Source organism: Populus alba, chromosome 8 (assembly GCF_005239225.2).
Source record: "Populus alba chromosome 8, ASM523922v2, whole genome shotgun sequence".
Classification (NCBI taxonomy): domain Eukaryota; kingdom Viridiplantae; phylum Streptophyta; class Magnoliopsida; order Malpighiales; family Salicaceae; genus Populus; species Populus alba.
In genome coordinates, this window is record NC_133291.1 from 5084779 (window position 1) to 5112570 (window position 27792).

The following is a 27792-nucleotide window of genomic DNA, read 5'->3' on the forward strand; positions in this document are numbered from 1 at the left end:
CAATTTATATTAGGATTTTGCCTACTAAATGACACGATATTTATTGCAAAGATTTTTTTCTTCAAATGGTGTCATGTGAATCTCAGCACATTTAATGTTATAGCTATAATTATCTAATAAAATGATTTTTTTAAAAAATAAACTAGCATGTTATTTTGCAATAAATAATGGTAAAACTGCAAATAGTAACATCTTAAGCTTTATTTTTTTAAAAATTATTATCTAATCACCACTGTTCTATAGATGAAAAACACATTTAATATCGCAATGATAATTATTTTTTTGAAGTATTTTAAATTTAAAAATACATCAAAATATTTTTTTAAATTTATTTTTAACATTAGCATATTAAAATGATAAAAAAACCAGGTAAATAAAATTTATTTTTTAAAAAAATAATATTTTTGCAACAAAAACAAACAAGGTAGAAGTAGAAAAGGTTAGAAAGAAGATGATTTTTCAAAGAGTGTATTTGTTTTTGTATTTTTAAAAATATTTTTGAAAATGTTTTTTTTATTTTAAATTAATATATCTTAATATTTTCATATTATATCGATACACTAATATTAAAAATAAAAAAAATTATTTAATATATTTTAAAATAAATAATATTATAAAAAAATAACCACCTACTACATTACTAATCAATTTTTAAGTTTGCTGGTCGACCAGATTGAAATTTTAAAATCATATAGCTACTATAAAATTCAAGACGCTGTATTTTTTTTTTTTGCACCCACGTGTAAAAAGTAGCGGTAAGTATGAGAAGGAAGGAGGAATTGAGTTCAAAACCCACCTCTTTTTAGAGTTCAAAACACATGCTAAAGACTAAACGGTTAAACCTATGAATATGTCAATGTACATTCACAGGCATTCATTATTAACCAAAGTTACCAAACAATGGATACCTTCCGTTACTGCTTGGACCGGCAGATTTGATTCGACTTTGAAAACAAAAGTAGATTCAGATTAGATTTTGGATTTGCTATTATAATCTTCTTAAGACAACAACAGGATAGGGTGGGAGAGAGAATAAAGAAAGAAGGAAAGCCCACCTCAGTGCTTCTCACGCCAAAACAATCACTAACTTCAGACTGAGAATGTAACAAAAAGGAAACATAAAACAACTTCTCTGTCAATCCCATTATCTTGAATTTTATAGCCCACCACAACCCTCTTGTCCCCTTCTCTTCACCTCCCAAGATTCTCTGTTTTTTCTTGTCTTTCTATAGCGCCAGGAGTTGAATATAGACCATACACTGATACAAATGCATGTAGTGTGTGTCTATATATCTGAACTTCAATCTTGATTCTGTTTCTTGGGTCTCTTTCCTTTCCTTTTCTATTTTGTTGGAAAGATAGAGATGGGGTTGAGAAGTGCTTGGTTAGTGGTGGTGTTTTTGTTTCTTGGGGTTACTGTGGCAAAGAATGTGAGTGGGTTGAATGTATGGCCAATGCCGAAGTGGGTGAGTAGAGGGCACAGGAGGGTTTACATGAGTCAAGATTTTCAGCTAGTTACTGATGGGAGCAAGTACAGTGATGGCTCTGAGATTTTGAAGGATGGCTTTACAAGAATGCTTGATGTAGTGAAAGTTGCTCATGTTGTTGATGGTGATCTTTCCAGCGTAGACAAGTCTCTCATCATTAAAGGAATTCATGTTCTTATTTTCTCACCAGATGACCAGGTATGGAGTCATTGGTTATCAATTATCTTTCCAGTCAGAGCCTTTTCTTTTCTTTTCTGATTATTAGCTGATCAGTTCATTCACACGGGCCTAAAGATTAATGTTTAAAAGTCTGGGAATGTGATTCTTCTGAGCTAGGCTAAGAAGAAGTCATTTTCCCCTTTTTCTTTCCACTTGTATAAAAAGTTTCATTATCACCGCTGACAACTTTTTTTAAAAAGTTGTTTTTTTTTTCCCGATCTTGAAATACAAAGTGATGTGCAATTTGATAATCCTTTTGTTTTAACTTATTTTTCACTAAATACAGCAATTATTAGGAAGTAATCAAGTATGAGCAGCAGCTATCATTAAGTTTTATTTAAACAACAATCATGGCTCTTTTTTTTTTTTTGGCATTTTAGATGAAATCTGGATAGCTCCTTCCTTTAATTTAGATTAAACAAATGCTCCTTCTTCCTGTATTGTGGTGTGCTTTTACAGTTACAATATGGTGTTGCCGAGTCATACAAACTGCTGGTTCCTTCACCAGAGATGCCGGATTACGTCCATCTTGAGGTGGGTGCGCAACCACTACCTTTTATCTTTTTAGCAATTTTGTTTAACAACTTACACCTGTCCAACTCAATTGTAATAAGTATCTTTCTCAAGGAAGATGTTCAAATAGTAAGACTTGAAAGAAAATGCTGCTGGATTTTGTCTGACATTTCCTAAAATAGTTTTCATATATTTATGTTGAAATTTAGCTTTGACATATTTGGATGTGCCATATAGCCATCGCATTGACAAATGTTTCCAGTCTCAATCTTTTGGACGAGGGGAAGGAGTCTCAAAGGAATTATTCGATGTCCTATCTAGATTAGTGAACTGAAACCTAGTATTTGCTTACGAGACGGGTCAATCATGCATTGTAGAGAACCAATAACATTAAATCATGTTTTATAAAATCTTCCACTATCATGATTATAATCAATGATGGAGTGGGACCTTGCTGAAGCATGGTTGTTTTTTTCATAATTTATGAACTCATGTTCTGTCGAGGCACCAAATTGATACATTTAATGGTCAATGCTGAATGTGGTCTACATCAGTAAGCTTTGATTCATGTAAATTGTTTGATCAATTCAAATTCTGTTTGGCAACATTACAGGCGCAGACTGTTTATGGGGCGTTACATGGGCTTCAGGTTTTATACTAATCCTTAAGACATGAAATTGTATCTCTTTTGATATTCCTACCAAGTTCAAAATTGTCTAAGTTTACATGACATTAAATTTTGTAGACATTCAGCCAATTGTGTCATTTTAATTTTACAAGTAGACTGATTGAAGTTCACATGGTCCCGTGGACTATCATTGATCAACCAAGATTCTCTTATCGAGGGCTCTTGATTGGTGAGTTGTTTTCTGCAGTCCTTTTCTGTAATATGTTTAGTTTACTTTTGATGTATATGTATTTCAAAGCCCCTGCTGAGGGCTTTATTCCATGCACTAGCTTCTGGTTTGATAAGGTTGGCAATTACGACTGAAGGTTTTAATGGGAAGAAAGTTTACTTCTTGTGAAATGGGTCTGGAGGGCTATCCCAAGCTGACATTGGGCCACTTGAAAAGCTTGATGTCCAATTGTTTGGTCGATTCTGTTTTTATATCTCAAATCCACTCTGTATTTTCAAATTATAATGTGCTTGTCTGACTTACAAGTGGAATTTGTGCAGATACATCAAGACACTATCAGCCAGTGCCAATGATTAAGAAAGTAATTGATTCCATGGCCTATGCAAAATTGGTATGTGATGCATAGTTAACTAATCTATAGTTGAGAATCTTTTAGAATATTAGGTGAAATAAATACATATTTGTTCTAATGTTTGCTGGAAAATAATCAGTTGTATTTTGCTTTTAGCATTAAAGGTATAAGAGGTTTTCATGATCGCATTTGTTGAGGAGTATCATCCCTATTTCTGTTCATAACCATTTGCTAGGATTTAGTTTGCCTGAATTAGCTTCTTCCTCTAGAGGGACAGCAATGAAGTTTGGGAAATCTTGCATCCATAAAAAGGATAGGAAATAGTAATTTGTGCGTCAGTGTTTAATCCTTGGAACTTGCACCAGGAAACCTATCCAACATGAAATGAGACAGAAATTTGGCAACTGTCGCTTAAATCCTTTTTGAACAGAAAATGTTGTTAACACAACAATTTACTGTAATTAGCAGTTTGCTGATACGGTTTACTTTGTAACAAGATGTAATGTTGTTTCACACTGACCTTACGTTGATTTTTATCATCTAGCCTGTTGTAAGAACTCAGATAGCTGTGGTATTAATCATCTAGCCTGTTGTAAGACTCAGATAGCTGTTGTATTAACAGAATTAGTCGGCGAGAAGTGGATTTTCCTTGCAGAAGGTGTTAGCAGGTCAATAAAACAATTGAAAAACAAAACCCGTCATTGGCCTTTTATGATTTTATTCTGTTGCATATGCAGAATGTGTTGCACTGGCACATTGTAGATACCCAATCTTTCCCTTTGGAGATACCTTCATATCCACATCTGTGGGATGGGGCTTATTCAGTTTCAGAGCGGTACACATTTTCTGATGCTGCTGAAATTGTGAGGCAAGTGATTCTGCTGTCTTCACCTTCTACAAACTTATTGTCTATGTAGTTTTATCATCTCTAATATGTCAAGAAAAAAATTTGCAGTTATGCTCAAAGGAGAGGAATTAATGTATTAGCTGAACTTGATGTTCCTGGACATGCTCTCTCATGGTAATAGTAACATTCTCGTATGGTGGTTTTCTCTGTTGTCTCAGTTATATTCCTTTCAAAAATTACTGTGCATGTATCTATGAGATCAGGATGCAAACTTTTAACCCCAAAAAGTGAATATGAGAAGCTGCCATTGGTCACTTGACTTGATGATGATGTATCTTTCTGGTCACTTGACTTGATGATGATGTGTCTTTCTGTTGACCTGTATGATTTCCCTATTAGATGTTCTTCCTCTCAAACAATAGAGTTGGGTACTTATAACACCCTGCCAACTTGTATCCAATAAAACTGCTTGTTTTCAAAAGTTTTGAGGTTATAAAGATGTTATTTTATGATTAATGCTGGCAAACCAAAAGGTTGTTTGTAGCTCATGGATCTATTGCAGTTAGCCTCAGTGAACTTTCTGCAGAAGTGATGAATGCTAATGGTTTTCAGGGCCAAACATGAGAAGGATTAAGGGCTATTGTTTAGTGATATCTGGTGAAAGTCTAGGTTGGTGACCAAGGCATTGTAGATACGAGGCCTGGGGGTAGCCATTTGATGCAAAATGCTGCAGCGCGGAACCATTTTCAGAGTTCCTTTCCTAGGATTGTACTTCTATGGGACCACAAATGGGCAAGCCTTTATGGCTAACTCAGACTTCGGTGCATAGTTTAGATTGTCATGAATTTGTGACTTTGTATTTTAAAAACCTATGGCAAGGCGGGTTCTGTAGGTTTCCCTTGTTGCCAAAAGATGCAAACTCACAAAAACAATAAAAATATTTGACGTTTTCCATTTCTTTGCAATATGGCCATTATGATAGAATGGTATCACAAACTATGATCTCCGAATGACTTCAATGGATATTTTTCCCCTGTAATTAGGGGGCATGGCTATCCTTCTCTATGGCCATCAAAAGACTGTCAGCAGCCACTTGATGTCAGCAATGAGTTTACATTCAAAGTGATAGATGGGATTCTTTCAGGTAATGCCTGTACTTTCAATTTGGAACAGTGTGGTTTGATATCAATAAGTTGTCATGTCAGAAGACTAAGAAAATATATATAAATTTGCAAGTTAGCTTAATTTGGGTGAAAAACAAAAATGAAAGGATGAATGGTTAACACGATTACTTTTTTCACGTTCAGATTTCAGTAAGATCTTTAAATTCAAGTTTGTTCACCTGGGAGGTGATGAAGTTGACCCAAGTAAGTTCAATAGTTACATTTTGCTATCACCATTTTTGTATTGATTGTTTATTGTTTATGGAGCATTTTTTTTTATTATTATTTTGTTTCTTGGCCTCTGGGGATTTTCTTTCCTTTTATCATATCTTTTCTTCTTTTATTTTTGGGTGTATGTGTTGAAACATGATATTTGATGTTAATGAAAATATAGGGGCCACAGGTTACTTGCTTCCGTTTGCTCTTAATTTTTGAAATATATATCTATGGAGCTTCACATTATTGACATGCAACTGTGTGAGTCTTTTTCAGGTTGCTGGACAACAACTCCCCACATAACAAAATGGTAACAATCCCACGAATTCTACATGCAAAGTAACTGATGTTTCTTTTCTTTTCTTTTTTTCTGTAGACACCGAGTATATCACATTATTATCTTCATGCTTGATGTCCCCAACCATATTTTCCTCCTTTTGTAGTTAATCCATGTGGATTTACGTGGGTACTGTGTGTTTGCTGTACATGACATCACTGTTACATTCTATGCCAATGTTATTTTATGATTACTGCTATTATTGGATTTCCTGAGAAATAACTAGCATGTCAGACTCACAGCTATTTCGTTTAGTTTTTGTTTTTCTCCCATTCCATGTACCTTAAAAGAGCATGCAATTGTAACAAAAGAGAGAGGGCATGTAAATCGTATTCGTATTGTATGTTGTCTGACCTTGACGTGATCACGATACTGTCTATTCTGAAACCTGCAGGTTAAAAGAGCATAGAATGAATGGATCTCAAGCTTATCAGTACTTTGTCTTGCGTGCACAGAAAATAGCTTTGTCCCATGGATTTGAAATTGTTAACTGGTACGAACAATTCTGGATAAGGTTAGATATCAAATTTCACTGGTTTTATATCTTATCCAATCGTGCAATGAAACAGGGAGGAGACCTTCAACGACTTCGGAAATAAATTGAGCCGGAAGACTGTGGTGCACAATTGGTATGCCATACTTTCTGCATAATTTCATAAAATGACCTGTCATGATGCATCTTAACATGGCCACCCTGTAGATCAGTAAATGAACAAATATAAGCATCATTTATCCATGATGCAACCGTCTATTTGCTTGTTGGACTTGTAGTATTGAGAGGCTAGAATCAAGATTATATAAAAAATGGGAAAAGCTCCCCTGTGCAGAATATGAATTTTGGTTTATCGATACAGCTAAACTTGACTTGATAAGGGTGTTAGGATGTTTTAGTCCATCTGCAATGCTAATTGTGACAAGTAATTTTTATATGCTAGAAAAAGTCAAATGTAGGAGCTGGTAAAGAGTGTCGTTCTCGCTACTATTCATTCTCACTACTTGAATGTTTGCTAGTTCTGAAGAGTGACATCTGGTTCACCTGGCCCAAGTCCATTAATGTTTAGATGAAAACTTAAGATCAACTCTTTCTCTGTGTGAATTATTGCTGAAACAGTTCACATATTGTAATCACAATTAAAATTACTGTAGATATTAGACAATCAGTGAACATTGTTGAGTTAATGACACTATGTAAACAAAAATGTTCTGGACTCCTTTTCCACCAACCAAATAGATCTTAGAGATGATTGTATTTGCACTGCCATAATAATTTTGTTTGTCCTTGTATTTCGGGCACAATTGATCTTTAGCATACAATTTTCTTTGCAGGCTTGGAGGTGGAGTTGCTGAGCAAGTGGTTGCATCTGGGTTGAGGTGCATTGTGAGCAACCAGGACAAATGGTATCTAGATCACTTGGATATTCCTTGGGAAGAGTTCTATAAGAATGAACCACTTACAAATATAACAAACCCCGAGCAACAGAGTTTAGTTCTTGGGGGGGAAGTATGCATGTGGGGAGAAACAGTGGATGGGTCAAACATTGAACAAACCATATGGCCACGTGCTGCAGCTGCTGCAGGTATTTATTGTATATCATGTCAATTGACAACGAAATTGCTGAGACGTTGCAACATATTCATATTAAGCTATCCAGTTTTCTTGTTTTCAATACTATGTAGTTGCATGATGGTCATTGAAAAGGATTGTGCAGTGACACAAACAATAATATAAATCTGATTTCATATTAGCTTCCTAGTCACCTAAATTGGTCACAATCTTGGTGAATTTACTACTGTTGAGCTTAAGGGTTCATGAAACTATACGCTTTGGGGATGCTTCTGGGTATTAAGAGATCTGCCTTTCCATCCCAAAGGTGGTTTTAGCTGATACATGGTTATCACTGCTAACATTCATGGACCAAGGCAGGTGACTGGTAGTCTCATTTGAAGAGGCACCAGATGATGCCTTGAGTGATTTTTAGAATTGACTAGTTTTGATATTTTTTAGAATCCTCTTAGAGGTACTTCTTGAGAAACTTTTCCATCATTATAGGAGAGATAAAAACTTCTAACTATACATCTTTCTTCCCTCTGTTTTTAAGCCCAGCATGTCAAATCTTCCATTTTTTTGTATCTGCTCTCTACTCAGCTTAATCTTTCATGCAAACTGTATCTTCACTTTAAAATAACGATTTTATTCTCTCTGTTTTCTGTTCCTATGTGATTGAAGAGCGGCTATGGACACCTTATGACAAGCTAGCGAAGGATCCAGAAAAAGTTGCTGGAAGGTTAGCACACTTCAGTTGTTTGTTGAATCAAAGAGGGGTTGCCGCAGCTCCTTTAGCTGGACCAGGCCGAGGAGCACCTATAGAACCAGGTTCTTGTAATGCACAGTAATGACTACAAACACATGTCTAATTCTTGAGGGTGAAATGCAGTAGATTCAAAATCACCCCCGGATGTAAGGAACACGTAATAATGCATCCTGGATATATTCAGGTGGCTTCTGTTCGATTTTTATGAAAATAGTCCAAAATGGTCGCACAAGGTCTGCCATGTCTGCCCAACTAAGTCTCTTCGTTCTTGAAGTGTTTGTGGTTGAATCGTAAAGGAGACTTGCAAGGGATTTCGAGTGTTTATGGTGAAGTTTTTTCTTTTCTTTTTTTCCTTTGGATCTTATGATATCTGACCCCAAAAATCATTAATTTGAACAGTTGAAATTTACCTTGAAAGATTAGTTCATAACTTACTCAAGGAATGCGCTTGAAATTTGTTTAAGAAAAATAAATAAAAATCAAGTTTTAATTATTGATTTTTACTCAGATTTCATTAATGGAAGAATTATGAAAGGAGAAACTCGAAGCATTTTTTATCATATTTTAACCTGTAATATACGGTCAAGGTATCTTGTCGAAAGTAATTTATGAATTTTGGGAATAAATAAAGCAACTTCATACTCAAGGAAAATAAGCTATATTCCCAAGGAAAATCTCCCTCAAGTGGTTTCTTGGGTTTGAAGAACAGAGTTGGATTTAAATCTTATACTGGCAAGGATTGAGAATCTCCAATGAACCCCGGAAAATTATAAACTGTCCAATGCATCTGACACCCGACAATTCCTGGACTAATAAAAACTTTCCCAGTTTACCCGAATTTCCAAAGAACACTAAATCGTTTAGCCACCGAAGAAATTAAAGATTGTGATGGACCAATCTTTTTTGTGAACATAGATTATTAGAGGATGACTCATGAATACATCACGTCACTGCAGAAAAGAATGGCATAGATATCTGAATTCAGTTACTCTATTAATTATTCTTTAATTGCTTCTGTAAAGCACTGTATATAAAAGGAAGTATTGATATTGCATGAGATAAGTTAGTTAGAATATTCTTTGCCTGCTGTATATATTTGGACGAGCTGCATCATTCAAAATACACGAGGAACTTCTTTTTATAATTATGTTTTCCTCTATTTCACACTCGTTTGTTACATGGTATCACAGTAGCCGATCAATGGCCAACGCTTCTAAAGAAACTGATTCTCAGTCTTTCAATGATACAAACCCCACAAACAAATATCTCAATTTTTATGATCCTTTCAATCCATTCTGAATTGAGAATGGTGGTAATCTAGCTGTTGCTCTTGTTTCTGAACTCTTAACTGCTGATAATTATGTCAGTTGGTCTCGTGCGATTTCTCGAGCTCTTCACGCGAAGAACAAACTTGCTTTTGTTAATGGTATATTGTCTAAACCTACTGATATCTCAGATCCACTTTTTAAAGCTTGGGAGAGATGCAATGACTTGGTTGTTTCATGGCTACAGATTTCTGTAAGTCTTTCTGTCAAATCTAGCCTTGTTTTAGTTAAGGATTCAAGAGTATTGTGGCTGGAACTCAGAGATCGTTTTACTCACCAAAATGGCCCTCGAATCTTCCAATTGAAATGTGATTTAGCCAGCTTATCTCAAAACCAAGACAATATCAGTACCTATTTTGGTCACCTCAAAACATTATGGGATGAACTTGCTATCTATGACCCTCTTCCTGATTGTTTGTATGAGAAATTAAAAATCCTTCATGATCGTTATGACCGTGACTGTGTCATTCAATTCCTTATGGGTTTATCTGATGCATACTCAAACACTAGAGATCAGATCATGCTACTTGATCCTCTCCCATCCCTTAACCGTGTGTTCTCCATGATCCAACAACAAGAACGACAACATTTGATGATTCCTTCTATGAAAACCCCTGACTTTATGGCAATGATGGCCAAACCAATTTTTACCTATAGCAAAAATTTCTCCAGGTCTACTTCCCAGAAAACTAATCGCCTATACTATTCTTATTGCAAGCTTCCTGGTCATTCTCTTGAAAACTGTTTCAAGGTTGGAAATGCTGATCCGCCACAATGCGATCATTGTAATATGACTGGCCATATTGCGGAAAGATGTTATAAATTGCATGGCTACCCACCTAGTCACAAACTCCATACAAGAAATAATAGTAAAGGTATTGCAGCAACTGTTACTCAATCCTGAGCACTCTCAGATGATGATCATAAGGAAGATTCAACTGAATCAATGATGCTTACCAGGAGTCAATACCAACAATTACTTTCTCTTTTGCATTCTAAGGAGACTAGTTCAGCCATGGCTTCACTATCTGTTACACAACCATCTTCGTCCACTCCCAATCCTCATGTCAACAACTCTCGTGTTTCTAGTACGACTAATTACTTCAGTACACGCACACACTCATCTTCTCACACACACATCTCACCTTGGATTATTGACACTAGTGTCACGGATCATATGATTTGTTGTATCTCCCTTTTTACGTCTATCACAACCACTATTTCCTACCAAGTTAAACTTCCAAATGGCCAAGATGTTCCTGTTACCCATATTGGTGTCGTAAGATTATCTAAGCATCTTGTCTTACACCATGTTTTGTGTGTGCCTTCTTTTAACTTCAACTTGCTTTCTGCCAAGCAATTTACTCAACATCATTCTTGTTGTCTCATTTTTCTATCCAATGCTTGTTTTTTTTTTTTTTTTTTTTTTCAGGACTTAACATCATGGACAATGATTGTGATGGGTGAAGTTAGAACTGGTCTGTATCACCTTCTCAGGTCTCGGGTGTCACCCTCTGCTTTGGTTGATGCACTACCTCATCTCCATCCTTCACCTTCATTTCCTTCTGCTTCCGCTACTCACACTAATTCATTATGTGATTTATGGCATTATCATTTAGGATATATTTCTCTTTCTAGATTAACTTTAATCACTGATCCCATTATCACACATAATCAAACATTTCATAATCCAATACCATGTTCCATTTATCATTTGGCTAAGCAGCGGCGTGTTTCTTTTCCAACTTCTGCACATTCTGCCTTACATAAATTTGATCTTGTCCACTGTGATATATGGGGTCCCAACTCAGTTATTGCAGTGGATGGCTCACGTTTCTTTCTTATAATTATTGATGACCACTCTCGGACAACATGGGTTTATATGCTTAGAAATAAATCTGATATCAAGTCTTGTTTTATGGCCTTTTACAGTTTAATTGAAACTTAATTTCACACTAAAATCAAAACCATTAGAAGTGATAATGGAGCTGAGTTTCGCATGACAGATTTTTTTCAAGCTAAGGGCATCATCCACCAAAAGAGTTGTGTCGACACACTCTAATAAAATGGCAGGATTGAGCGAAAACATCAACATATAATACATTTAATATCGCAATGATAATTATTTTTTTGAAGTATTTAAAATTTAAAAATACATCAAAATATTTTTTTAAATTTATTTTTAACATTAGCATATTAAAATGATAAAAAAAAACCAGGTAAATAAAATTTATATTTTTAAAAAAATAATATTTTTGCAACAAAAACAAACAAGGTAGAAGTAGAAAAGGTTAGAAAGAAGATGATTTTTCAAAGAGTGTATTTGTTTTTGTATTTTAAAAATATTTTTGAAAAATGTTTTTTTTATTTTAAATTAATATATCTTAATATTTTCATATTATATCGATACACTAATATTAAAAATAAAAAAAATTATTTAATATATTTTAAAATAAATAATATTATAAAAAAATAACCACCTACTACATTACTAATCAATTTTTAAGTTTGCAGGTCGTCGACCAGATTGAAATTTTAAAATCATATAGCTACTATAAAATTCAAGACGCTGTATTTTTTTTTTTTGCACCCACGTGTAAAAAAGTAGCGGTAAGTATGAGAAGGAAGGAGGAATTGAGTTCAAAACCCACCTCTTTTTAGAGTTCAAAACACATGCTAAAGACTTAAACGGTTAAACCTATGAATATGTCACTGTACATTCACAGGCATTCATTATTAACCAAAGTTACCAAACAATGGATACCTTCCGTTACTGCTTGGACCGGCAGATTTGATTCGACTTTGAAAACAAAAGTAGATTCAGATTAGATTTTGGATTTGCTATTATAATCTTCTTAAGACAACAACAGGATAGGGTGGGAGAGAGAATAAAGAAAGAAGGAAAGCCCACCTCAGTGCTTCTCACGCCAAAACAATCACTAACTTCAGACTGAGAATGTAACAAAAAGGAAACATAAAACAACTTCTCTGTCAATCCCATTATCTTGAATTTTATAGCCCACCACAACCCTCTTGTCCCCTTCTCTTCACCTCCCAAGATTCTCTGTTTTTTCTTGTCTTTTTATAGCGCCAGGAGTTGAATATAGACCATACACTGATACAAATGCATGTAGTGTGTGTCTATATATCTGAACTTCAATCTTGATTCTGTTTCTTGGGTCTCTTTCCTTTCCTTTTCTATTTTGTTGGAAAGATAGAGATGGGGTTGAGAAGTGCTTGGTTAGTGGTGGTGTTTTTGTTTCTTGGGGTTACTGTGGCAAAGAATGTGAGTGGGTTGAATGTATGGCCAATGCCGAAGTGGGTGAGTAGAGGGCACAGGAGGGTTTACATGAGTCAAGATTTTCAGCTAGTTACTGATGGGAGCAAGTACAGTGATGGCTCTGAGATTTTGAAGGATGGCTTTACAAGAATGCTTGATGTAGTGAAAGTTGCTCATGTTGTTGATGGTGATCTTTCCAGCGTAGACAAGTCTCTCATCATTAAAGGAATTCATGTTCTTATTTTCTCACCAGATGACCAGGTATGGAGTCATTGATTATCAATTATCTTTCCAGTCAGAGCCTTTTCTTTTCTTTTCTGATTATTAGCTGATCAGTTCATTCACACGGGCCTAAAGATTAATGTTTAAAAGTCTGGGAATGTGATTCTTCTGAGCTAGGCTGAGAAGAAGTCATTTTCCCCTTTTTCTTTCCACTTGTATAAAAAGTTTCATTATCACCGCTGACAACTTTTTTTAAAAAGTTGTTTTTTTTTTCCCGATCTTGAAATACAAAGTGATGTGCAATTTGATAATCCTTTTGTTTTAACTTATTTTTCACTAAATACAGCAATTATTAGGAAGTAATCAAGTATGAGCAGCAGCTATCATTAAGTTTTATTTAAACAACAATCATGGCTTTTTTTTTTTTGGCATTTTAGATGAAATCTGGATAGCTCCTTCCTTTAATTTAGATTAAACAAATGCTCCTTCTTCCTGTATTGTGGTGTGCTTTTACAGTTACAATATGGTGTTGCCGAGTCATACAAACTGCTGGTTCCTTCACCAGAGATGCCGGATTACGTCCATCTTGAGGTGGGTGCGCAACCACTACCTTTTATCTTTTTAGCAATTTTGTTTAACAACTTACACCTGTCCAACTCAATTGTAATAAGTATCTTTCTCAAGGAAGATGTTCAAATAGTAAGACTTGAAAGAAAATGCTGCTGGATTTTGTCTGACATTTCCTAAAAATAGTTTTCATATATTTATGTTGAAATTTAGCTTTGACATATTTGGATGTGCCATATAGCCATCGCATTGACAAATGTTTCCAGTCTCAATCTTTTGGACGAGGGGAAGGAGTCTCAAAGGAATTATTCGATGTCCTATCTAGATTAGTGAACTGAAACCTAGTATTTGCTTACGAGACGGGTCAATCATGCATTGTAGAGAACCAATAACATTAAATCATGTTTTATAAAATCTTCCACTATCATGATTATAATCAATGATGGAGTGGGACCTTGCTGAAGCATGGTTGTTTTTTTCATAATTTATGAACTCATGTTCTGTCGAGGCACCAAATTGATACATTTAATGGTCAATGCTGAATGTGGTCTACATCAGTAAGCTTTGATTCATGTAAATTGTTTGATCAATTCAAATTCTGTTTGGCAACATTACAGGCGCAGACTGTTTATGGGGCGTTACATGGGCTTCAGGTTTTATACTAATCCTTAAGACATGAAATTGTATCTCTTTTGATATTCCTACCAAGTTCAAAATTGTCTAAGTTTACATGACATTAAATTTTGTAGACATTCAGCCAATTGTGTCATTTTAATTTTACAAGTAGACTGATTGAAGTTCACATGGTCCCGTGGACTATCATTGATCAACCAAGATTCTCTTATCGAGGGCTCTTGATTGGTGAGTTGTTTTCTGCAGTCCTTTTCTGTAATATGTTTAGTTTACTTTTGATGTATATGTATTTCAAAGCCCCTGCTGAGGGCTTTATTCCATGCACTAGCTTCTGGTTTGATAAGGTTGGCAATTACGACTGAAGGTTTTTAATGGGAAGAAAAGTTTACTTCTTGTGAAATGGGTCTGGAGGGCTATCCCAAGCTGACATTGGGCCACTTGAAAAGCTTGATGTCCAATTGTTTGGTCGATTCTGTTTTTATATCTCAAATCCACTCTGTATTTTCAAATTATAATGTGCTTGTCTGACTTACAAGTGGAATTTGTGCAGATACATCAAGACACTATCAGCCAGTGCCAATGATTAAGAAAGTAATTGATTCCATGGCCTATGCAAAATTGGTATGTGATGCATAGTTAACTAATCTATAGTTGAGAATCTTTTAGAATATTAGGTGAAATAAATACATATTTGTTCTAATGTTTGCTGGAAAATAATCAGTTGTATTTTGCTTTTAGCATTAAAGGTATAAGAGGTTTTCATGATCGCATTTGTTGAGGAGTATCATCCCTATTTCTGTTCATAACCATTTGCTAGGATTTAGTTTGCCTTAATTAGCTTCTTCCTCTAGAGGGACAGCAATGAAGTTTGGGAAATCTTGCATCCATAAAAAGGATAGGAAATAGTAATTTGTGCGTCAGTGTTTAATCCTTGGATCTTCAACAGGAAACCTATCCAACATGAAATGAGACAGAAATTTGGCAACTGTCGCTTAAATCCTTTTTGAACAGAAAATGTTGTTAACACAACAATTTACTGTAATTAGCAGTTTGCTGATACGGTTTACTTTGTAACAAGATGTAATGTTGTTTCACACTGACCTTACGTTGATTTTTATCATCTAGCCTGTTGTAAGAACTCAGATAGCTGTGGTATTAATCATCTAGCCTGTTGTAAGACTCAGATAGCTGTGGTATTAACAGAATTAGTCGGCGAGAAGTGGATTTTCCTTGCAGAAGGTGTTAGCAGGTCAATAAAACTATTGAAAAACAATACCCGTCGTTGGCCTTTATGATTTTATTCTGTTGCATATGCAGAATGTGTTGCACTGGCACATTGTAGATACCCAATCTTTCCCTTTGGAGATACCTTCATATCCACATCTGTGGGATGGGGCTTATTCAGTTTCAGAGCGGTACACATTTTCTGATGCTGCTGAAATTGTGAGGCAAGTGATTCTGCTGTCTTCACCTTCGACAAACTTATTGTCTATGTAGTTTTATCATCTCTAATATGTCAAGAAAAAAATTTGCAGTTATGCTCAAAGGAGAGGAATTAATGTATTAGCTGAACTTGATGTTCCTGGACATGCTCTCTCATGGTAATAGTAACATTCTCGTATGGTGGTTTTCTCTGTTGTCTCAGTTATATTCCTTTCAAAAATTACTGTGCATGTATCTATGAGATCAGGATGCAAACTTTTAACCCCAAAAAGTGACACTTGTTCATTTAAAAAAAGAATCTTATCCTCTTCAAGTGAATAATGGCAGGATTTGAATTTCTGATCATTCATGGCTTCTGCAATAGCTACAGAAAAATTCCAAGGAAAAGACTTTATAGATCATGACTGGCTGATGTAATGACTGCCATGTCTTTCCAGGTGTTGTGGGGAATATTTATACAGCTTTCTAATTTAGTTTTTGCAAGATGCTAGATAACAACAATCTAGATTTCTTAACGGATAGAATTTAAGAATTCATCGGAATTATCACAGAATTAGGTAATGTTCAATCCATGAGGATGTGTAGAACATTTTTTCACAAGTCAATATGAGAAGCTGCCATTGGTCACTTTACTTGATGATGATGTATCTTTCTGGTCACTTGACTTGATGATGATGTGTCTTTCTGTTGACCTGTATGATTTCCCTATTAGATGTTCTTCCTCTCAAACAATAGAGTTGGGTACTTATAACACCCTGCCAACTTGTATCCAATATAACTGCTTGTTTTCAAAAGTTTTGAGGTTATAAAGATGTTATTTTATGATTAATGCTGGCAAACCAAAAGGTTGTTTGTAGCTCATGGATCTATTGCAGTTAGCCTCAGTGAACTTTCTGCAGAAGTGATGAATGCTAATGGTTTTCAGGGCCAAACATGAGAAGGATTAAGGGCTATTGTTTAGTGATATCTGGTGAAAGTCTAGGTTGGTGACCAAGGCATTGTAGATACGAGGCCTGGGGGTAGCCATTTGATGCAAAATGCTGCAGCGCGGAACCATTTTCAGAGTTCCTTTCCTAGGATTGTACTTCTATGGGACCACAAATGGGCAAGCCTTTATGGCTAACTCAGACTTCGGTGCATAGTTTAGATTGTCATGAATTTGTGACTTTGTATTTTAAAAACCTATGGCAAGGCGGGTTCTGTAGGTTTCCCTTGTTGCCAAAAGATGCAAACTCACAAAAACAATAAAAATATTTGACGTTTTCCATTTCTTTGCAATATGGCCATTATGATAGAATGGTATCACAAACTATGATCTCCGAATGACTTAAATGGATATTTTTCCCCTGTAATTAGGGGGCATGGCTATCCTTCTCTATGGCCATCAAAAGACTGTCAGCAGCCACTTGATGTCAGCAATGAGTTTACATTCAAAGTGATAGATGGGATTCTTTCAGGTAATGCCTGTACTTTCAATTTGGAACAGTGTGGTTTGATATCAATAAGTTGTCATGTCAGAAGACTAAGAAAATATATATAAATTTGCAAGTTAGCTTAATTTGGGTGAAAAAACAAAAATGAAAGGATGAATGGTTAACACGATTACTTTTTTCACGTTCAGATTTCAGTAAGATCTTTAAATTCAAGTTTGTTCACCTGGGAGGTGATGAAGTTGACCCAAGTAAGTTCAATAGTTACATTTTGCTATCACCATTTTTGTATTGATTGTTTATTGTTTATGGAGCATTTTTTTTTTATTATTTTTTGTTTCTTGGCCTCTGGGGATTTTCTTTCCTTTTATCATATCTTTTCTTCTTTTATTTTTGGGTGTATGTGTTGAAACATGATATTTGATGTTAATGAAAATATAGGGGCCACAGGTTACTTGCTTCCGTTTGCTCTTAATTTTTGAAATATATATCTATGGAGCTTCACATTATTGACATGCAACTGTGTGAGTCTTTTTCAGGTTGCTGGACAACAACTCCCCACATAACAAAATGGTAACAATCCCACGAATTCTACATGCAAAGTAACTGATGTTTCTTTTCTTTTCTTTTTTTCTGTAGACACCGAGTATATCACATTATTATCTTCATGCTTGATGTCCACAACCATATTTTCCTCCTTTTGTAGTTAATCCATGTGGATTTACGTGGGTACTGTGTGTTTGCTGTACATGACATCACTGTTACATTCTATGCCAATGTTATTTTATGATTACTGCTATTATTGGATTTCCTGAGAAATAACTAGCATGTCAGACTCACAGCTATTTCGTTTAGTTTTTGTTTTTCTCCCATTCCATGTACCTTAAAAGAGCATGCAATTGTAACAAAAGAGAGAGGGCATGTAAATCGTATTCGTATTGTATGTTGTCTGACCTTGACGTGATCACGATACTGTCTATTCTGAAACCTGCAGGTTAAAAGAGCATAGAATGAATGGATCTCAAGCTTATCAGTACTTTGTCTTGCGTGCACAGAAAATAGCTTTGTCCCATGGATTTGAAATTGTTAACTGGTACGAACAATTCTGGATAAGGTTAGATATCAAATTTCACTGGTTTTATATCTTATCCAATCGTGCAATGAAACAGGGAGGAGACCTTCAACGACTTCGGAAATAAATTGAGCCGGAAGACTGTGGTGCACAATTGGTATGCCATACTTTCTGCATAATTTCATAAAATGACCTTGTCATGATGCATCTTAACATGGCCACCCTGTAGATCAGTAAATGAACAAATATAAGCATCATTTATCCATGATGCAACCGTCTATTTGCTTGTTGGACTTGTAGTATTGAGAGACTAGAATCAAGATTATATAAAAAATGGGAAAAGCTCCCCTGTGCAGAATATGAATTTTGGTTAATCGATACAGCTAAACTTGACTTGATAAGGGTGTTAGGTTGTTTTAGTCCATCTGCAATGCTAATTGTGACAAGTAATTTTTATATGCTAGAAAAAGTCAAATGTAGGAGCTGGTAAAGAGTGTCGTTCTCGCTACTATTCATTCTCACTACTTGAATGTTTGCTAGTTCTGAAGAGTGACATCTGGTTCACCTGGCCCAAGTCCATTAATGTTTAGATGAAAACTTAAGATCAACTCTTTCTCTTTGTGAATTATTGCTGAACCAGTTCACATATTGTAATCACAATTAAAATTACTGTAGATATTAGACAATCAGTGAACATTGTTGAGTTAATCACACTATGTAAACAAAAATGTTCTGGACTCCTTTTCCACCAACCAAATAGATCTTAGAGATGATTGTATTTGCACTGCCATAATAATTTTGTTTGTCCTTGTATTTCGGGCACAATTGATCTTTAGCATACAATTTTCTTTGCAGGCTTGGAGGTGGAGTTGCTGAGCAAGTGGTTGCATCTGGGTTGAGGTGCATTGTGAGCAACCAGGACAAATGGTATCTAGATCACTTGGATATTCCTTGGGAAGAGTTCTATAAGAATGAGCCACTTACAAATATAACAAACCCCGAACAACAGAGTTTAGTTCTTGGGGGGGAAGTATGCATGTGGGGAGAAACAGTGGATGGGTCAAACATTGAACAAACCATATGGCCACGTGCTGCAGCTGCTGCAGGTATTTATTGTATATCATGTCAATTGACAACGAAATTGCTGAGACGTTGCAACATATTCATATTAAGCTATCCAGTTTTCTTGTTTTCAATACTATGTAGTTGCATGATGGTCATTGAAAAGGATTGTGCAGTGACACAAACAATAATATAAATCTGATTTCATATTAGCTTCCTAGTCACATAAATTGGTCACAATCCTGGTGAATTTACTACTGTTGAGCTTGAGGGTTCATGAAACTATACGCTTTGGGGATGCTTCTGTGTATTAAGATATCTGCCTTTCCATCCCAAAGGTGGTTTTAGTTGATACATGGTTATCACTGCTGACATTCATGGACCAAGGCAGGTGACTGGTAGTCTCATTTGAAGAGGCACCAGATGATGCCTTGAGTGATTTTTAGAGTTGACTAGTTTTGATATTTTTTAGAATCCTCTTAGAGGTACTTCTTGAGAAACTTTTCCATCATTATAGGAGAGATAAAAACTTCTAACTATACATCTTTCTTCCCTCTGTTTTTAAGCCCAGCATGTCAAATCTTCCATTTTTTTGTATCTGCTCTCTACTCAGCTTAATCTTTCATGCAAACTGTATCTTCACTTTAAAATAATGATTTTATTCTCTCTGTTTTCTGTTCCTATGTGATTGAAGAGCGGCTATGGACACCTTATGACAAGCTAGCGAAGGATCCAGAAAAAGTTGCTGGAAGGTTAGCACACTTCAGGTGTTTGTTGAATCAAAGAGGGGTTGCCGCAGCTCCTTTAGCTGGACCAGGCCGAGGAGCACCTATAGAACCAGGTTCTTGTAATGCACAGTAATGACTACAAACACATCTCTAATTCTTGAGGGTGAAATGCAGTAGATTCAAAATCATCCCCGGATGTAAGGAACACGTAATAAAGCATCCTGGATATATTCAGGTGGCTTCTGGTTCGATTTTTATGAAAATAGTCCAAAATGGTCGCACAAGGTCTGCCATGTCTGCCCAACTAAGTCCCTTCGTTCTTGAAGTGTTTGTGGTTGAATCGTAAAGGAGACTTGCAAGGGATTTCGAGTGTTTATGGTGAAGTTTTTTCTTTTCTTTTTTTCCTTTGGATCTTATGATATCTGACCCCAAAAATCATTAATTTGAACAGTTGAAATTTACCTTGAAAGATTAGTTCATAACTTACTCAAGGATTGCGCTTGAAATTTGTTTAAGAAAAATAAATAAAAATCAAGTTTTAATTATTGATTTTTACTCAGATTTCATTAATGGAAGAATTATGAAAGGAGAAACTCGAAGCATTTTTTATCATATTTTAACCGATAATATACGGTTCAAGGTATCTTGTCGAAAGTAATTTATGAATTTTGGGAATAAATAAAGCAACTTCATACTCAAGGAAAATAAGCTATATTCCCAAGGAAAATCTTCCTCAAGTGGTTTCTTGGGTTTGAAGAACAGAGTTGGATTTAAATCTTATACTGGCAAGGATTGAGAATCCCCAATGAACCCCGGAAAATTATAAACTGTCCAATGCATCTGACACCCGACAATTCCTGGACTAATAAAAACTTTCCCAGTTTACCCAAATTTCCAAAGAACACTAAATCGTTTAGCCACCGAACAAATTAAAGATTGTGATGGACCAATCTTTTTTGTGAACATAGATTGGTTTCATGTCTTTCAAATACTTAATTTCCATTTAGTGAAAGGCAGATTGATTGAGCATATTATATTCCACAAGTTCTTCGAATACAGTACCCAAATCATTTGGTCAATTGTGAAATTAAGCCAGTTCAGTGTAATCGCCTCCACAGAAACATTTGCATTGACAGTTAGCAAAGCAACAGTTTGTTTAGAAGAGCAAGTATCGTGTAACATGAAGATCCAGATGTCGCACAGTTGTGAACGTATCAGTAGTGTTCTGTGATGTATAAACAGGAGCTCGATAAGAAAAACTTCAAGAAAATCTCAAGAATTCTATTATGTATAAAAACAAGCTCAAGCTGTTGGAGGTTAATTTTTTAGCATCTCAAGGCTTCCAAGCTGGAGGAGGTGGGGGGCTTGGAGGGTAGAGCGGTGGAACTGCTGAAAAGATTGAATTCTTATCGATGCCAATGCCACCACTGCTTGTCAAGGATACAAGCGCAGCAACTAGTCCTGCATTTCCAGCTAAAGTTGGCTCGGTAAAGTTGTAATTAGTGCGAACATCACGGAACTGGTCAAACCTATCAGGCCCTCCAACCATGGCTCCTGTAATGTTGTGAGGATTGGGCTTGGAGATGTCACGCCACTTCCATCCGCCCGTGCACGAATACCTTACGTTGTCACTGGGTGTTGATGCTCCACGGTGATGAACATGTCTGGGAAACTTGGTCCCATACCCCACCACATAGCTCATTTTCATGGGGTTATCACCTAGAATGTAGTTGATCTGTGTTGAAAACAATCACGGGAAGATTATTCTACTAGGAGATAAAAAGAGTGCACGAGGCAATTTCAAGAAGAACAACTGTATTTTGTGGCTGAGGCATAGCCTAATTGATATCATAACATCCGCCTGAAGAGGAGTTACGAAAGTTGAAATCCCAAAAACTAACAAATGATTTGGTGTCAATCTGAAACTGGCCAGCTTTCTAATTAAAGTATGAAAACACGAAGCTTGTTGCATGGTATATGACTCTGAACAGCTGTGTATATCAGCAGTTCTTTCTTTAAGCAATTCCTACTCTGGGACTGCCTGTTAGAGTTGACTTGGCAATGATGGATATTCATCAGCTAGCAAGTTACTCTATCCTGAAACAGAGGATTCAGAAGAAAAGGCTACCTGTGACGTGGCGAAATTCCGAAGAACGTCCAGTGAGATAAATTGGGGGCCACAATTGAATCCTGGAACTCTGGTGGCATTCAGATAATCGACATAGAGTGATGCTAAGAAGGCAGCATTAGCCACATACTGAAGAGGTTGTGGCCTTCCATGGTTCAGTTGGATCATTCCTCCTGCAAAATTTTGAAAACTCATCAGAAAAACCACCAAAAAAAGAAAAACAATTCAGTTAAAATTACTGGCACGTGATCCATTGAAGCAAATAGTATCACTTAGTCACATGGTTAAAGAGCAAGATCTGATGTATGTACCTTTAGTCCAGTTGAATACATTGAATTGCTGAAAATAAGAACACATGTTACGTTCTGTCGTATTATGATACATACGCAACATCTCCTCATATGGATATCCTGGATTCAAGAATATCCTGTACCTTGTTAACAGCAGCATAGCTGCTGGTAACTTGTTGTCCCAACTCAGTACACTCAAGTCAGGTATACCTAAAAGTGCCTTGGAGTGCTTAGAGAAGCCTGGTTCAGTTGCCAATCTAATATAGCTAATGTTTCCTGTGGCATAGTACAGCCAAGTAGCACCCCAAATGTACTCATCATAATAGCTAGTGGAGTTGTAGTAAGGTTGAATGTAATCATTCCCAGAAGAATATGCTCGCCGTCTCCCACCATCCCTGGCGAAGGCATATACTGTCGCTGCACCTTTTACAAGCTTTTTCGAATAGGCCTCATCGTCCCGGAATACTATTGAGGCGGCAGCCAAGGCTGCTGCCATTTCTCCGGCAAGGTCAGCGCCTGAATTTACAACTTGGGTAGGCCTCGGATAGTCCATATCTTCAGGCCCTTGCCAGCAGTAATGATCATCTGGAATTGTGGAGCCATTTCGAGATCCACCAACCTGGGGGAAAAACACGGAAATGTTACACTAACAAGCAACGGTATAATGGCTTTGAAGTCTAAATAAATGGAAATATTGTCAGGTGCACATAACGTTCATTCTGAATTAAGAATATTACCTGGCAGTAAATCTTGTCAATTTTGCTGGCACTGGAGTTGAAGGTTAACAGCAAGTAATCAGTACCCCACCTGATTAGATCTATGGTATGCTGGTACTCGCCAATGGCCTCATACTTCTGTCTGTATTCAATGACACTCCAGCTCAACATAGTCATGGCAAATGCCATGGGAAAATGAAACTTGGTGTTGTCTCCAGCATCATAGTATCCTCCAACAAGACCTGCTTTAGAAAAATCAGTGCCATTTCCATCTTGTAGCCCTGAATCTCCTCTCCATGGAATTCCGTTGTTCTTGTGCAATTTACCAGCTGCACACCACATTCAATGATGAAACTCCCAATCAACACTAGTCCATTCTATCATAGAACTTCAGTGCACAGCCTACCAGTGGCTAATTATAAATCAAACTGTTCTTCGAAAGTGTTTATCAGCTGGTGGCTACTAATACAATAATTTATTTCTATATAATACATGCCAACACTTGTTTTACTGTGAGCAAAAAGTAATTAATTAGATTGTTAATGGTAAGAAAAGTAAAAATAAAAGAAGCTGCTAATAATCTGCAGATGGGATCTCAAGATCCTGTCGAAACCATCGTTTTATTTATTCATCTATTCGAAACACAACATATATATGAAATAAATTATCCCGACTAATTAAATAACTTTACATAACAATTTTCGTCCGAATGTCTTGGTCATCGAATTCCCATCTTTGAGTGGCTTAATTAGTAGTAAAACTCTAAGCTTCTTGAAAGCCAGACTTTCTTGAAAGTCCAAAGCTTACATAGAAAATAACAAGCTTTTAATGTGCACATGTAAGGATAATGAAATATATCTTTTTTCCCAATCAATTTCATTGTTTCAATCCTAATTATTTAATTTGTTACCAATAATTAGGATTGATATCATAATAATTATTTAATTTGTTATCATAATAATTTGAAATATCACTTTTGAAAATCACTCGGGAGACCACAATTACTACAGAACTAACCCTCTTGGAAAAGAAAAAAAGAAAAAGAAAAAGAAAAAGAAAAGCGGTGACGTTTGACTTGACTTACATTTTTGGGCATTGAAGAAGAGAAGAGCCTTTTGGAGGGCAATAGTGTAATTGTCAGGAGGAGTAGGCTTCGACTTGTGCTTTGGCAAGGTCTCGGCTAGGATGGTAGGGAGTGCAATAACAAGAAGCGCAAAGACAAAGGCATAGAGAGTCCACTTCAAGGCTTTATGGCTACAAGCGACGCAACCCATGTCCACGTACTTCTTTTTCTTGGTCTCTTGAGGGTACAATAACCAGCTCTGTTGTGTCTCGTCGAGATGATGATGCTGGGGTTGCAAGGCTGCCTTGTCCCACTCCATGTTGCGACTCTTCTCATCGTCGGTTGTCGATTCTGCTGATCCATTGTAAATCTCCAGCGACCCCCCCCAATGATTTGCCGAATGCATTTTTCTTGTTTTCTTTTCTTCTTCGAGGTTATGTTTCTAGTGGGTGCAATAACAGTTATTCTCCCTTGCTGCAACTCATGTAAGCAAAGGTGGTGGAGAAAGAGAGGTCTGGTGATCAAAGAGAGGAATCAAAGATTGTCGATGTATTTGATATAATAGATGACTGAAAAGAAGAAGCAGGAGGGGCTGCAGTTTTTTATCTTGTGGACAGGGAAAGAGAAAGAGGAAGATATATAGATGGCCGGCCACTGATTACCAGTTGGAAATTAATTATGGCTTATAAAAGTGATGAATATTGATGATACTGGAACAAACCAATTCTCTATGGCAAGAGAAGTTTCTCGGGGGAGAAAAAACTGGCCTCTCTGTATCCCTCTCTCTCTCTCTCTCGCATCATTCTCTGGCATATATACTAGTCTACCAGCGTTAATTGAAATTCAGGGGCTCGAATGGGAGGAGAGGGAGGGAGGGAGGGGGAGGGGGAGAGAGAGAGAGAGAGAGAGGAGTTGACTATGACTAAATAAATCTAACATGGTTGCGGTGCTTATTCAGAGATTAATTTAATCCAACTGTGATATAAAATTGATTGCCTTGTTTCTTCTGCATGGAAGACTTGATGCTTTTACTGGGGAAAAATATGCATGCTTAGCTGTTATGAAAATGAGATGGAACCTTCGTTTTGGAAATTTAATTGAAAGGATATATATGTCAATTACTTTTTGAAATATATATATATATATATATATATATATATATATATAAAATCTGAATTTTTGAAGAATGAGATAATACATGGGGTACTGCTTTGATCCCATATCAAGGGATTTCCTTTAGATTAATTTACATGTCAATTAAAGATTAATTAAATCTCGTTTTTAAATAACTTCAGAGACATATTTTTCTTTTTTATCATGCTAATATCAGCGAAGAATTTAATAAATATTTCCGATTTTATTTTCTGCAGCCGGATCTTGTTGACCAATTCGGTGGGTGGTGTCTGTCTGTCTGGCCGGGCAGCCTGCACCGTTTTCCATTTCTTCACTCGTATGCTAATAATGCTATCTCATTTTTTAATTTAATTTTTTATTCAAACCCGTTGAGTCCCCCATGTTTCTCTCGTTTCTTCACTAGATTACGTGGCTTTTAAATTAAACCCACAAGTCGAATGTGCATGCACGTTACTTCTCATCAGGCTTTGACTTTTTTTTTTGATACAGTGAATTCAGACTAATTTACTCACTTCTTGATTAATTTTTTAAAATTTTAAAATTAATGGTAAAATAAACCTATAATATTTAAATTAATAATTTTTAAAAAATAAATTCAAAACTTGACTAATTGAGCTATTATTTAGTGATATGCTTTTATTAACATAGAGAAATAGTATTTGATTTTTTTAGATTCTCGTAATGAAGTGTTTCGATTTTAATTTTCATTCATCAATTGGGTTCATATTTTTTTTAATGATAATACAGCCAAATATCTCAGTTAATAAATATTAAGAATATTTTACTCATTGCAAAAAAAAAAAAGAAAAAAAAAAAGAAAAGAGAGAGAGATTGATGTCGCTCTAGAATGTCAGCATCGATTAAATAAAAAAGAGACATGATCACAATTTTGTTTTTATGCTCACAGCTTCTTTCAAAGAAAGACATTTTAAACTTGGAAAAACACAACCCATTTAGAGGGTGTTTGAGAGTGTGGTAGCTGTTGCTTTTCAAATAGCTTTTCGTGCCAAAAAGTATGCCAATAATGTTTTTTTATTTTTTAAAAATCATTTTTGATATCAGCACATCAAAACGATTCAGAAAATACAAACCGAACTCAATTTTAGCAAAAAAATAAAAAAAAAATTTGAAATTGGGTAAAAAGCCGTTTGGACCGCAGTACCAAACGGCCTCTTAGTCTCATGGAAATATGCTAAATAACGAGAAATTAAATACTTCTGTTCTTTTTATTATTCTAATATGGGCGCAAAAAAAATTTAAAAAACGTTATGATTCTTTAACTTGGTAAAAAAAAAAAAAAACCCAGAATTCAAGATTGTAGAGATTAGTTATAACCTGTAGTACAAGACTATAGAAATTAATTATAAATCATTTTCCTTGAAATAATTGGCCTATAGAGCTTTAAAGTCTCTATACAGTGCATTATTTGTAATAAACTAAGATTTAGATAAAATAATTAAAGAAAAATGGGTAGTGACCGCCGGAGGGGAGAATGTTCAACTCAGCAGAGGATTTTAACAGATCACTCTTCTTTAAATTAATCAGGGCCCCTGAGCTGTAATCAGTAGTGGTTAAAGCATGGACAATGACCGGCGCTCCAGCGTGCACAAACAACACAACTGTTTTCTAACTAAAAATCAAGACAAATCAGCCATTCTGCACACTTTGACGATCGGAAGGCCGGAGGAACGTCCTCTTCAAGAATCTCATGTATTGAGTCAGTTGGTTTGATCTCGAGGCTTCATTCAGCGAAGGGAAGGGTTTGAGAGATATCTAAAAATGAATTCATAGGTTAATAATTAATTATATAGATTTGGTGGGTATCAAGAAAGTCAGCCATATCTGTAATCTTTTACACAAATCCCGCTCACAGCCATATGCTTTTGCTGTTGGTTTTCACCATGGATGCCGCAGCTGGACGCCCCTTGCAACTTATACAGAGCATTGTCATTTCCCGGCGCCGACGCAAAGAAATCGTGCTATTTTTCTTCAAAACGTTGCCAGTCAACTTGACTATTTCATACTAATTGTTTAGAACGCGGATTGAGAATGGTAATTCATACTATTTTTCTCCGTAAATATAATATTTATTTTTTAAAGTATTTTTTACTTAGAAATATATCAAAATAATTTTTACATTAACAAATTAAAAAAAAAAAAGAGTGCTATACATTTTATATCCTATGTCTCAAACTCTAACATTTATTTCTTCACGGTAATTTAAAAAGAATATAAATTAATCCAATACTCTTTCAAGTTTCAAGTCCCTTGAATGGTTTTATCACAGCATATGTGGCATTACTACTGCAGGGCAGGTGAAGCATCTAATTTAGCATCTCCTTTTATATTTATTACATGTGTTTTGTGACTGAGACAAGAGAAGACTCCTTAACTAA

At 35.8% G+C, this 27792-nt stretch overlaps 3 protein-coding genes across 3 annotated transcripts; 2 read left to right on the forward strand and 1 right to left on the reverse strand.

The window, feature by feature from the left end:
- Positions 1 to 952: 952 nt before the first annotated feature.
- Positions 953 to 8655, forward strand: LOC118055785 (beta-hexosaminidase 3). Its single transcript, XM_035067779.2, has 14 exons — positions 953 to 1685; positions 2166 to 2240; positions 2833 to 2868; positions 2965 to 3076; positions 3397 to 3467; positions 4166 to 4296; positions 4384 to 4449; positions 5319 to 5419; positions 5583 to 5642; positions 5931 to 5964; positions 6386 to 6484; positions 6561 to 6620; positions 7318 to 7568; positions 8219 to 8655. Exons 1-14 carry the CDS (start codon positions 1365 to 1367, stop codon positions 8383 to 8385), a joined length of 1584 nt encoding a protein of 527 aa, XP_034923670.1. The 5' UTR covers positions 953 to 1364; the 3' UTR covers positions 8386 to 8655.
- A 3796-nt stretch (positions 8656 to 12451) lies between these two features.
- Positions 12452 to 20349, forward strand: LOC118055784 (beta-hexosaminidase 3). Its single transcript, XM_035067778.2, has 14 exons — positions 12452 to 13169; positions 13647 to 13721; positions 14315 to 14350; positions 14447 to 14558; positions 14881 to 14951; positions 15648 to 15778; positions 15866 to 15931; positions 17130 to 17230; positions 17395 to 17454; positions 17743 to 17776; positions 18198 to 18296; positions 18373 to 18432; positions 19131 to 19381; positions 20032 to 20349. Exons 1-14 carry the CDS (start codon positions 12849 to 12851, stop codon positions 20196 to 20198), a joined length of 1584 nt encoding a protein of 527 aa, XP_034923669.1. The 5' UTR covers positions 12452 to 12848; the 3' UTR covers positions 20199 to 20349.
- Positions 20350 to 21201: 852 nt separating this feature from the next.
- LOC118055783 (endoglucanase 12) lies at positions 21202 to 25129 on the reverse strand. Its single transcript, XM_035067777.2, has 5 exons — positions 24284 to 25129; positions 23221 to 23528; positions 22505 to 23102; positions 22194 to 22366; positions 21202 to 21800 (listed from the first exon to the last, which is right to left on the reverse strand). Exons 1-5 carry the CDS (start codon positions 24666 to 24668, stop codon positions 21399 to 21401), a joined length of 1866 nt encoding a protein of 621 aa, XP_034923668.1. The 5' UTR covers positions 24669 to 25129; the 3' UTR covers positions 21202 to 21398.
- Between the last annotated feature and the right edge of the window lie 2663 nt (positions 25130 to 27792).